The sequence below is a fragment of the Xenopus tropicalis genome, chromosome 2, assembly GCF_000004195.4.
Source record: "Xenopus tropicalis strain Nigerian chromosome 2, UCB_Xtro_10.0, whole genome shotgun sequence".
NCBI classification, from domain to species: Eukaryota; Metazoa; Chordata; class Amphibia; order Anura; family Pipidae; genus Xenopus; species Xenopus tropicalis.
The window spans coordinates 9474525-9487983 of record NC_030678.2 but is presented as its reverse complement, the minus strand read 5'-3'; the positions used below and the strand labels follow the sequence as shown (position 1 = coordinate 9487983).

General features: G+C 43.2%; 1 protein-coding gene across 1 annotated transcript; it reads left to right on the top strand.

Annotated features, from left to right (window-relative positions):
• The first annotated feature begins 807 nt into the window (after positions 1–807).
• LOC100490910 (serine-rich adhesin for platelets-like) lies at positions 808–13131 on the top strand. Its single transcript, XM_031896528.1, has 11 exons — positions 808–914; positions 3888–6902; positions 6986–7240; positions 7602–7714; positions 7958–8177; positions 8288–8425; positions 9190–9327; positions 10042–10122; positions 10237–10349; positions 10818–11010; positions 11873–13131. The coding sequence occupies exons 1-11, from the start codon at positions 872–874 to the stop codon at positions 12130–12132; spliced, it is 4569 nt and encodes a 1522-aa protein (XP_031752388.1). The 5' UTR covers positions 808–871; the 3' UTR covers positions 12133–13131.
• Positions 13132–13459: the final 328 nt, after the last annotated feature.

The window sequence follows — 13459 nt, the reverse complement described above, 5'->3', positions numbered from 1 at the left end:
GAAAATGGCCTTCAAGCAAATGCCCACTCTCCCAAGTTGTTGCCCTTACTGACCTTCAAGTAAGATGAATTTTAGGAGAGAAAATGGTCACTCTCCCAAGTTGTTGCCATTACTGACCCTCAAGTAAGATGAATTTTAGGAGAGAAAATGGCCTTCAAGCAAATGGCCATTCTCCCAATGTTTCACCCTGACTGACCCTCAAGTAAGATGCATTTTAGGAGAGAAAATGGCCTTCAAGCAAATGCCCACTCTCCCAAGTCGTCACCTTGCTGACCCTCAAGTAAGATGCATTTTAGGAGAGAAAATGGCCTTCAAGCTAATGCCCACTGTCCCAAGTCGTCACCTTGCTGACCTTGGGTGTTCTTGACCAAGAACCCTTTCCCACCAAAGATAGAATATAAGTTTACTGACAGTTAATGGGGCTTCATGGCACCACTCAAGTTCTGCATCACCACAGCCGGGCTATTGAAGCAGTAGATGTTCCAGCCCCAGCATTATCCATTCAGTTTTAAATGTAAGTGAAACAATAGCAAATGAATAGCAGACCCTGTGTAGGAACTAGGATGGCTCATCCTTTGTCGTCACTGGTAGAGCAAAAAAAGGAAAAAAAAATTAAATAAACAAAGTGACTAAACACAAAATGTACCCATTCAGCCCAGGTGCATATTTTACACAAGTCTTTCCACGATTTAGGTAAAGTTTGAAGTCACGGAGAGACAAAACAGGTTTGTCTTCCTCTTAAAGAAAGATTCCAATTCAGTGATGGTGATTAGCGCAGCGGCCTCGCCCTCTTACCTCACAGCTCCTTAAATTGGAGGCAACGGAGCCGAATGTCAGTACTGTTACTGGAGCTACGGGAGGAGGACTCGCCATGGCGCCATGGATATATTTATTCACTATTATCGCCGTCTGCGGTAAGTGCCTTCCCCACTGGGCTTTTACTGGGTGCAAGTTTGGGACTTGGTTTGCTTTGGTTTAGCACTTGGTTTGGGACTTGCTTTGGTTTAGAAATAGAAAATTATTGGCGAACTTTGTATAAAATACTTACAAAAAAGCTTTAGCTCCTAGTTGTTGCTCTGTGCTGCAACCAAATACAACTGCAAAAATCCAAAAACTAGGAAAAAAAAAAAAGCTTCAGCAGATTTACTGCAAAACATTTATTGTGGGTAGTGGTTTAGGACTTGGTTTGGGACTTGCTTTGGTTTAGGACTTGGTTTGGGACTTGCTTTGGTTTAGGACTTGGTTTGGGACTTGCTTTGGTTTAGGACTTGGTTTAGGACTTGCTTTGGTTTAAGACTTGGTTTGGGACTTGGTTGCCCTCTGCTTAATCGTGTTGAGGCTTCGACTAAATAACAAGTCGTCGGATTTTGTAATATTCTTTTAGGATCAAATCTTTTTTTTTTTCTGGTATTTGTACGAAGGCGAATTTCTAGGACTCATTACGGTATCTGTCGATAAATTGATATTATATTTCTATTTCGTTTCGGCAATAATATCTATTAGATATATAGATAGAATTCATATTTAACAAGGTGAAATTTCGATTTTGAAAACCAATTTTTATCTTTTTTATAAAAATAAAAAAAAATTCATCTGTTTTGCCGCAATATTCTATTTTACTTATAGGTATTAGAATGATTATTTTTCCTAGTATTTATAAAAATACAAATTTATACAGCTAATTACAGTATTTGTCTATATAAATATATATTAAATTGATTTTGTTACTAAATGACTATACAATTTTACAAGTTGAAATGATATATCATATTTTTTTCATACTGTTATTTCGTATACAATTATAAAAGGAATTTTATTTTATTTTTGTAATAGAATTTTTTATTTTATTAGTATTACAATGACATTTTTCTGGTATGTATAGAACTAATTACAGTATCTGTCTACATATATTTCTATGTTTTAAAATATATTTTTAATATTGTAACATAATAAAATTGTTTCCTAATATATCTGAAATTAGGAAACAATTTGCTAAGGCAGTGTTTTTCAACCACTGTTGCCTGGTGTGCCGTAGGCAGGGCACCAATGTACTAGGGGGGCACTGCTCTTGGCACCAATGTACTAGGGGGGCACTGCTCTTGGCACCAATGTACTAGGGGGGCACTGCTCTTGGCACCAATGTACTAGGGGGGCACTGCTGCTGGGCACCAATGTACTAGGGGGGCACTGCTGCTGGGCACCAATGTACTAGGGGGGCACTGCTCTTGGCACCAATGTACTAGGGGGGCACTGCTGCTGGGCACCAATGTACTAGGGGGGCACTGCTCTTGGCACCAATGTACTAGGGGGCACTGCTGCTGGGCACCAATGTACTAGGGGGGCACTGCTGCTGGGCACAGAGTTAAATTTTTTAACATTTTCTAATGGTGGTGTGCCTCGTGATTTTTTTCATGAAACAAGTGTGCCTTTGCCCAAAAAAGATTGAAAAACACTGTGCTAAGGTTAAATTGTGTAACTGTTTTTTTAAGGGGCTGTTATCTATCTATTCATGTATCTATCTATCTATCTATCTATCTATCTATCTATCTATCTATCTATCTATCTGTGTATGTATGTATGTATGTATCTATCTGAATGTCTGTCTATCTATCATCTATCTCTCTCTCTCTATATATATATACAGTAGTTGTACTGTTCTTTAGAACAATCAGGTCCAAGTCCTGGAAAAAGGATTAGTGAGGGTTTAAATGTTGTTAAGTGCCGGCTCCGAGAAGCTCCACGTAATCTTTGCAAGTAGAAGGTTAAACCTTTTTGGTCAAGTGCCTTTTCCTGGAGATGAGTGGTGCAGTGACTGTCCGGCCGTTACTGCTTAAACTAGAAAATGATCATTTCTTTCCAAATCCAAAATAGTTTGTAGCGCACCTTTCCATCCCACACGCAGCCCGCTGCGCTCGACTCTGTACATTCTCAGTTAGAAGCTTACAGCATAGATTATTTACATTGCTTTGTACTTGAGCCTAGTAATACAAACACCCTCGAGCCAAGTAAACACTTGGGTACAAAGGAGGACTAGGTAAAGATCAAAGGATGCCCTATTGTGTGTCTGTTTGCTTTGCTCCGCAGAAGGGTTCCTGCAGCTGCACGAGAGTCATTACAAATCAGGAACATCTACTTCTCATCCTAAAACATAAACATATATTAAGCAATAGACAAACATCGACTCTGAGGGCAGGGGTACACGGGGAGATTAGTCACGCCGCAACAAATCTCTGTTGCCTTGAAAGGAAACTTTGTGCGACTTAGGCAAATCGCGGCGCCACGTATGCCGGTGGGATGGCATTGCGGGAAGATTAGCCGCCCGCGACAACGAAGATTTGTTGCATGGGAAGTTCCATATACGAATTGCATGTGAACATAAAAAAAACCCCCAGCTTAACATAGTTATTTATACAGCCAATTGTAGGTGCTGTTCTACTCATGTCGTGGAAGGTATCCGCCATGTATAAGAATAGTTTTCAGTATCCAGAGAAGGATTGCAGCTTTTCATACAAAACATATATCTTCATGGTCTCCAGGGGGAATGAAATGTGTGATTATCTGTGCTTATAATAGGAAGCTTCTTCTTGCAGTGGAGGAAGGTGGCCATACATGGGCCGATAAAAGCTGCCGATGGTCTGAAAATCGGGCAGACATATAAATCTTGCCAGGTCAAGGAGTGCATTAACTTGTTGATGTGGTCCTCACCCCAATGGCCTGCATACCATGAACGTGATCTGATCATTAAGCCCTCGGCCTGATGTTCGGATCAATCCAATATCGCCCACCTCAAATGAGCGGATTTTTTTAATGTATGGCCACCTTTTTTGGTTGAAATACAGATTAATAGTCTACCAGACTGACTGTGTCTTCTAAATCTCTCTCAACAGATTTATTTATAGCCCCAACCCTTGCTCAGACAAGCACTACCGACTACACCTCCACAGCCAGTTCTTTAAGCACTTTATCCACAGTAAGTGACACAGTGACCACAGCCTCACAATCATCAAATGCAACTGAGACTACAACATTGACTTCGGCAGTGACCTCCAGTTCTACTGTTGATTCTTCTTCCATTACTGACACACCCACAGCCAGTACTTCAAAAACCACATCCTCACAATCATTGAGTACAGTTGAAGTGACAACATTGTCCTTGGCAGTTACTACCAGTGGTGCAGTAACATCTTCTGTCTCTTCTGAAACACCCACTGCCAGTTCTTCCAACCCTTTATCCACAGTAAGTGACTCGGTGACAACTACCACACCCTCACAATCATTGAGCACAACTGCAGTTACAACATCATCCTCGGAAGTTACTTCCAGTGCTGCGGTCACATCTTCTGTCTCTACTGACACACCCACTGCCAGTACCTCCAACCCACTGTCCAGTGCTGCGGCCACATCCTCTTCCCTTACTGACACACCCACTGCCAGTTCCTCCAACCCTCTGTCCAGTGCAGCGGCCACATCCTCTTCCCTTACTGACACACCCACTGGCAGTTCCTCCAACCCTCTGTCCAGTGCTGCGGCCACATCCTCTTCCCTTACTGACACACCCACTGCCAGTTCCTCCAACCCGCTGTCCAGTGCTACGGCCACATCCTCTTCCCTTACTGACACACCCACTGCCAGTTCCTCCAACCCGCTGTCCAGTGCTGCGGCCACATCCTCTTCCCTTACTGACACACCCACTGCCAGTTCCTCCAACCCGCTGTCCAGTGCTGCGGCCACATCCTCTTCCCTTACTGACACACCCACTGCCAGTTCCTCCAACCCGCTGTCCAGTGCTGTGGCCACATCCTCTTCCCTTACTGACACACCCACTGGAAGTTCCTCCAACCCTTTGTCCAGTGCTGCGGCCACATCCTCTTCCCTTACTGACACACCCACTGGAAGTTCCTCCAACCCTCTGTCCAGTGCTGCGGCCACATCCTCTTCCCTTACTGACACACCCACTGCCAGTTCCTCCAACCCGCTGTCCAGTGCTGCGGCCACATCCTCTTCCCTTACTGACACACCCACTGGAAGTTCCTCCAACCCTTTGTCCAGTGCTGCGGCCACATCCTCTTCCCTTACTGACACACCCACTGGCAGTTCCTCCAACCCTCTGTCCAGTGCAGCGGCCACATCCTCTTCCCTTACTGACACACCCACTGGTAGTTCCTCCAACCCGCTGTCCAGTGCAGCGGCGACATCCTCTTCCCTTACTGACACACCGACTGCCAGTTCCTCCAACCCTCTGTCCAGTGCAGTGGCGACATCTTCTTCCCTTACTGACACACCGACTGCCAGTTCCTCCAACCCTCTGTCCAGTGCAGCGGCGACATCCTCTTCCCTTACTGACACACCCACTGCCAGTTCCTCCAACCCGCTGTCCAGTGCAGCGGCGACATCTTCTTCCCTTACTGACACACCGACTGCCAGTTCCTCCAACCCTCTGTCCAGTGCAGCGGCGACATCCTCTTCCCTTACTGACACACCCACTGCCAGTTCCTCCAACCCGCTGTCCAGTGCAGCGGCGACATCTTCTTCCCTTACTGACACACCCACTGCCAGTTCCTCCAACCCTCTGTCCAGTGCAGCGGCCACATCCTCTTCCCTTACTGACACACCCACTGCCAGTTCCTCCAACCCTCTGTCCAGTGCTGCGGCCACATCCTCTTCCCTTACTGACACACCGACTGCCAGTTCCTCCAACCCTCTGTCCAGTGCTGCGGTCACATCCTCTTCCCTTACTGACACACCCACTGCCAGTTCCTCCAACCCTCTGTCCAGTGCAGCGGCCACATCCTCTTCCCTTACTGACACACCCACTGCCAGTTCCTCCAACCCTCTGTCCAGTGCTGCGGCCACATCCTCTTCCCTTACTGACACACCGACTGCCAGTTCCTCCAACCCTCTGTCCAGTGCTGCGGTCACATCCTCTTCCCTTACTGACACACCGACTGCCAGTTCCTCCAACCCTCTGTCCAGTGCTGCGGCCACATCCTCTTCCCTTACTGACACACCCACTGGCAGTTCCTCCAACCCGCTGCCCAGTGCTGCGGCCACATCCTCTTCCCTTACTGACACACCCACTGCCAGTTCCTCCAACCCGCTGTCCAGTGCTGCGGCCACATCCTCTTCCCTTACTGACACACCCACTGGAAGTTCCTCCAACCCTCTGTCCAGTGCTGTGGCCACATCCTCTTCCCTTACTGACACACCGACTGCCAGTTCCTCCAACCCTCTGTCCAGTGCAGCGGCCACATCCTCTTCCCTTACTGACACACCCACTGGAAGTTCCTCCAACCCTCTGTCCAGTGCTGCGGCCACATCCTCTTCCCTTACTGACACACCGACTGCCAGTTCCTCCAACCCTTTGTCCAGTGCTGCGGCCACATCCTCTTCCCTTACTGACACACCGACTGCCAGTTCCTCCAACCCTCTGTCCAGTGCTGCGGCCACATCCTCTACGCTAACTGACACAACTACTACCATAATAACAAGCACTACTACTTCTGCAACAACAACAGTTGCAGCATCCCAAATTACCTCAGATGTGACAACAAGTTTGAGTACAGCCAGCACACCAGGAATAACCACATCTACAACCACAATATCCACTACCACTGTGGCACCATCAACAACTGAAATATCTTCAGCAAGCACCACTAGCACTGCATCAACAACTACCACAGCTCTGGCACCATCAACATCAACAATGACTCAGTCAGCCCCAACTACCACTGCATCAACAACTACCACAGCTCTGGCACCATCAACATCAACAATGACTCAGTCAGCCCCAACTACCACTGCATCAACAACTACCACAACTGTGGCATCTACAACGACTGAATCATCCACTACTACCTCGACAACCACAACGACTACAACCACTGCAGCACCTTCCATTTGTGGTGAGTCGCTAATAGATTTAATGATGCCCCTTTTGTTTAGTGTTCTATAATTATATGTACTAATATGTAATTTACATCTACAGCACAAGCAACCGTTTCTGTGACCCTGGCTAAAGTGGCGAGTGATGAAATCCAGCTCATGGCAAATGGTCAAGGAGGTCCAAGTGGAGCTCAGTTCAATGTGATTGTATCATCTAGCAGTTCGGTTGCCCAGCAGACAACAACTTCTAATTCGATCCTTACATTCTCCAGCCTTCTTCCATCGACTCAATATAATGTGACTGTTCAGCAACTGTCTTGCCCAACGAATGCCGACTCTATCACCAGTGTTACCACTGGTAAGTATTGTATACTTTTTATAACAAGAGTAACAAGAGAATTAGTAACTGTTCCAGACAAGCCCTAAACCTATCCCTTTGTTTTAACTCACAAAAACACAATTCCTCCCCATATTCACTCTACCCTACCCCGTGATACTCCTGCAGACATTTAATACCCCACAAACATCATTTACAATTCCCAGCATGGGAGCTGCTTTTTGGTACATAACGATTATCATTTTTGCCCACCTCCCTCCAGAATTTTTAACTAGGTATGAGGGAGAAGTAGGCACAAATCTGGTTATATATGGGTTTGATGTTGGCTCTGCTTGAGGCACCAGCAATTCACAACACAACTAATTTACCCTTTGCTTTACAGTGGGCCGAATCTTCGCTGCAGAATGCCGAATAACTAACACCGTATACGAGAAGGATTTTGAAGATAAAACTAGTGCAAAGTTCCAAGAATTTGCAAAGAACTTCACGGATGATGTAAGTTGTATATACCCAGCTGCTGTGTTACATACCCCATTCTCTTTGCTTTTATTTGGTAATATCAAGAGCTTTCAGCCCCTTTATTACTCCATAGGATAATGTTGCCATACTGCATAATACACTTGAGAAGAAAAATGATGATTTCCTCCACTTATATTTTAGATATAGTCTTCCTTGAACTGCCCCTGTCTGGCGGCCCACAGCCATCCCTTGAAACAACTGAATGTATCTTCTTTTCAGGTGTCGAAGAATTTCGATCCTGTTAGCAAGGCCATGTATAAGGCTGGGAAGATGCGATTGACTGTAACAAGTCTCAGGAACGGGAGCGTCGTGGTTGACTTTAACATAGTCACAGACGTGGCAGAAAATCTGACGGCGAGCGGCGTGTCCCAGATCTTCACCGACGCGCTCAGTAACAGCACCACGCTGACCGTAGACCCAAAGTCTTACAGTTTTAAAGGTACAGACCCTGCGTTGGCCTCACTGGAAATTTCCATTTGTTCTCTCATATGAAAACTTTTCAGGAACATGTATTATCTTTAGGATTATTTACAAATTTTTTTCTTACAGTTCAAAATGCCTGCGACGCTGGAGTAAATCCCTGTTCTCAGTATGCAACCTGCATTTCTATAAATGGGGTCGCTTCTTGCAGTTGCAATGCAGGGTTTAATGACACCAGCCCGGCCGTTCCTGGACAAATCTGCGTAGGTAAGAAAACAACTTACGATACGGTCACTTATGGGCTTATTTAGCAATTTTCAGGTTTGTGAAATTTAGGGGCAGATTTATCAAAATTCGAGTTCGTAAACAAAAACCTGCAGACGTGAGAAAAAAAGAACCGCAACAAAACGTGTGTGACTTTTCCTCTCGAATGCTATTTTATTTAAGAAAAAAAACGCAACGGAATATTCCCACGCGTTGCATTCTGCCGAGAATCATATTGTTCCTTTCATTTTCAATGAGGAAAAAAAAATAAACTGGGAAAATAAATGAATAAAAAAAAAGTTATTAGAGACAATTTTCATTGACTTTTATTGAACTTTTACTAACTTACTTTTCTTCTGGTGACTTTTCGCGAGTATATTCTGCCTTTTTGCTTTTTTTTTAATGCGATTTTCTCGAATCATGAAAACACACAAACTCGAATTTTGATAAATCGTCCCCTTCGAGTTTTTTTCTACTTCCGATAATCTCACAATTAAAAAAACATGAATGCCTACTTATTTATTAAGAAACCATGAAAAACTTGATTGAATAAGATCATGTAAAAGAACTCCAGTACCTCGACTGAACTCGCAAGCTTTTAGATGCCGAAGTTCAACATTCAACTTTTTCGCACTTAATAAATATCGAACATTCGTGTTTTTGAGCCATTTAAATATTGGGAAGAAAATTGGAAGTGTGCAAAAAAAATCAAATTCGAACGTTGATAAATCTTTGCTTCTGAGACGTTCTTTGTTTCCCTTTTGCAGATATAAATGAGTGTGCTGCTAGTTCCAGCCCTTGTTCAGCATTGGCATCATGCACTAATACCATAGGTAGTTACCAATGCCAATGCTACCCAGGCATAACAGATGGGAACTCCTCCAATCCTGGACACCAATGTGTTGGTGAGTATGAAGACCAATCACCTAGACAGAGGCAGTGAGATAGGAATCAAACACTGGCTCTACAATTTAACGGATAAAATATTGACATTAGGGAAAATTTAGCAGGTGGGGTTAAAACATAAAGGCCACTTTACTTCAGTGCAAGGCAAATATAATATAATTATTAACATATAATATCATATAAGAAGTCACATGTAGAGCAAATTACTCAGGGAAATGTCACATAGATGAAATATTGATACTGCAGATAATAAGGATGAAATGGAGGTTCTACACCAGGGGTCCCCAACCTTTCTTACTCGGGAGCCACAGTCAAATGTAAAAAGACTTGGGGAGCAACACAAGCATCATAAAAGTTCATGATTGGCTATTAGGGGCCTCTATGCACACTATCAGCTTACAGGGGGCTTTATTTGGTAGTAAATCTTGTTTTTATGCAACCAAAACTTGCCCCCAAGTCAGGAATTCAAAAATAACTCCCTGGTTTGGGGGCACTGAGAGCAACATCCAAGGGGTTGGGGAGCAACATGTTGCCCCTGAGCCACTGGTTGGGGATCCCTGCTCTACACCATTCACATTATCATGTGATTTTTATGTTCTAGGTAGAGATTTCCAAACAATTAAAGAATATTTTTTGTTCCCTCTTCTAGTGTTTCATGCTGGCACAGCATAGGTCATGTGTCCATCAATAAACTTGTAATATTTGTTTTATAGACCCAGTCTTATGCTTCAACAGCACCGTATTCTGCTCTCAGACTTCTGCTTGCCTTGAAACCAAAGCTACAATCTGTGCCAGTAAGTATGCACCTTATGTATTATATAAAACTATCTTAATTGAAGGAAAGATGCGCCCCACACACATTAATATATAGTACTGAACAAAATGATCAACCAAATTCTGTTTTTCAGATAATCAGGCAATTCCTTGTGCAGTGAAGATCAACGACTGGACTTTTACAACAGACCTTTACAACTCATCCAGCAGTGCCTATGCAACTAAAGCACAAAACATCACTACTACTGTAAGTAAATACAGCAGATGCCATCTATGTCCAGACAGAAATGTGCAGCTATGACTGATCATGTGACTTTCCCATTTGATCTCATCTGTCAGCCAACCCCATGTCATGAGGGAGATAATGAGCCAGTCCCGTATTCTGTAGGCCTGAATTCCTCTCCACACTAAATGATACCAAGAAATAAGGTCTCAAAAAGACCTGGAGAGGATCATTACCTCCCTTATAACGTGGGGTTGGTTGACAGCTCTGTACATTGCATCTATACAACTATTACAATGATGCTGCACATAGGGTCCGGTGGTTGTATAAATCAGCCTGAAACGACCAACATCCCCCAAGCCTTTGCTACAACAGCCTACTATCCAACTCGATTAGTTTCCGTTTGTGGTGCTCCTGAGCAATGAGACTGACAAATCACAGCCCTACTTGTACGTTCTACTGAATAATGTGCTGATTTCTTTTGTTTTGCAGCTGGTAACTACATTGAGATCAGAACTAAATGACCAAACCTTTAATATCACCATGGTTGGCTTTAGGCCAGGGAGTGTCATTGCCTACTTTATGTCTACGACCCAGTCAGGAACTACCTTGGATCCCAACACATTCCAGGATATTCTCATTGCAGCAGTAAGGTACAGGATATCCTCTAACATTACAAACTTGGGTAAGTAGCACTAATGGTCTGGTTGACTCTGCATGCTTGCATTGATTCATATTACTTGCCTTGGCTGGGCCCCAAAAACTCAGTAACAGCATCAAAAGTCTTAAAAATATTGTGCTACTGAGGTATCTTGAAAGCCTCTAGCTAGTCAACCAACATAGTAGACCTCACTCAAGTGTTATGTCAAACAGGAATGTTCTGGCCACACAACAAGCTATACCTTCATACTGTACTGTCTAAGGCATCGGTTCTCAACCTGTGGGTCGGGACCCCCTTGGGGATCGAACAACCCTTTCACAGGGGTTGCCTAAGACCATCGGAAAACACATATTTCCGATGGTCTTAGGAATAATTTTATGGTTGAGGGTCACCACAACATGAGGAACTATATTAACGGGTCACGGCATTCGGTAGGTTGAGAACCACTGGTCTAAGGCATGGAAGTAGTTCCTGGGGGTGCAAATGAGAGCTATAATAGGCTATTTGGTAGCCACTTTGTTGACTGGCAGCCTATAGAAGGCTCTGTTTGGCTTTACACTGGGTTTTATGCAACCAACACTTGCCTCCAAGCCAGAAATTCAAAAATAAGCACCTACTTTGAGGCCCCTGGGAGCACCATGTTGCTCACGAACCACTGGTTGTGGATCACTGGTCTAAGGGAATAAATATGGCACCCATATTTTAAAATACAAATATATAGAGAAGAAATGTAAAAATATACAGTATGTCCTCATCCTGTACTGTCTAGGGGAAACAATATGGCAGCTTCCACTAATATGTATAAAAAACAAATACATGGATAAAGAATATTCTGGATATACAGGCTGCTTTGCTATGCATTAATATTTGTTCATTATGTTTACAGTGGTGGCAAGCAGTACAACAACATCTACATCAACAACAACCACAACATCTACATCAGCAACAACCACAGTTGCCGGAAGCAACGTGATCGTGGACTATTCGTGGCGAACGGCTACTATTGTGATTGGTGTGCTTCTGGGGGTTGCTTTGCTCCTGGGCGTGGTGGCTGTGGCTGTATGTCTTTACTCAAAGAATAGGATCGGTAGCTACAAACCCAGCATCGGCGAGGCGATCAGAAGCTTTACTTATAATCACATCTAAGTGCCGATGCTACCGCAGCCATAAATGTATTTATTACGTATCTCTAATCAAATATATAATATATATATATCTAATATGAAATTAATGTCGAAAACGAGAAAGAGAGTCATTTCTCTTTTCCAAATACGTTTTGATGTGCAGTGGTTTCTGCCCGCTTGGGTTGTTGTAACCTTGCAGAACACAGGCTTGAGTGCTGGCAACTCAATGCAGCTCGAAGAAACACCAAGTCTTCCTTGGCACGGATACCTATATATGCACAAGAGGGATACACGGTGGTGGCTAAGTACAGCCCCAGTGGCAAGGACACCACAAACGTAGCAATAAAGCTATTGTAATTTCCTTTATTTTGCACTTTAACCCAAAGCTCTTATATTTTATTTGTATGACTCTTCTTTACCTCTAAATACACTGCATTTTCTTCCTTGGCCTCAACCACCCATAGAGGGACCACGTAATTGTGGAACAGTCATATGGTGCATTTCTTGCCACGAACGAGTTACCAGGGTAACCCACCAAAGTTCTCCAATAAATTATAAAAATGCACTTTGGACTTCATCGCCATCTTGGTTAGAGATGAGTCTTCTTGCCTATTGCATTGGCCAGACGCCAACGCTCTTCGTGGTCAGATGATCCTTTCTGGCTCTTGAGTTGTTCTTTGATATTATATTTGATCGTATAAAATCTGAAAATCCTCTCGTCCGTATTCTTTGCACTTTAATTCATAGTAATAGCATAGTAAAGGGTGGGATTTCAATCCAAATACACTGAAGTAAAGCTCTATTTGTATTGGTTGCTTGTGTTTTCCACCTCATTTTCCTGTTGATGGTCTTGAAGAGAAGTCATACCAAACCCTTATATCATATAATATCATGTATATGTTACCTTCCTCTCATATAGATTTAATTGTGATCACATTCTGTTTAATCCACATGATCCTGAACAATGTATGTTATCTTGTATTAATTTATAGGAAGTATTAAACTATTTATTATGTACAAATGCTCCAAATAAGTTATTTATTATTTTGTTATTTAACATGCACTGAATAAATCTTATTTTTAGTAATACTGGTTGTTAATTGCACTGAATTTTTTTGCAGAAGGTAAAGAAAATAATATGTGAAATGCTCTGCCTGGAGTGAGCAATTAAAAGACTATTGGTATTATTACTCTCAGCACAGTGTTGATCCAGAGGCTGGTCTGATTGACTTGTTGGAAATTCTTTTGATACAAACTCAAGGCAGCTTCAGAACCTTTTAAAAACTTTGCTTGGATCATCTGGAAGAAGTCGAAATGATTAGAAATTTTATTATTACCTTTCTACAACT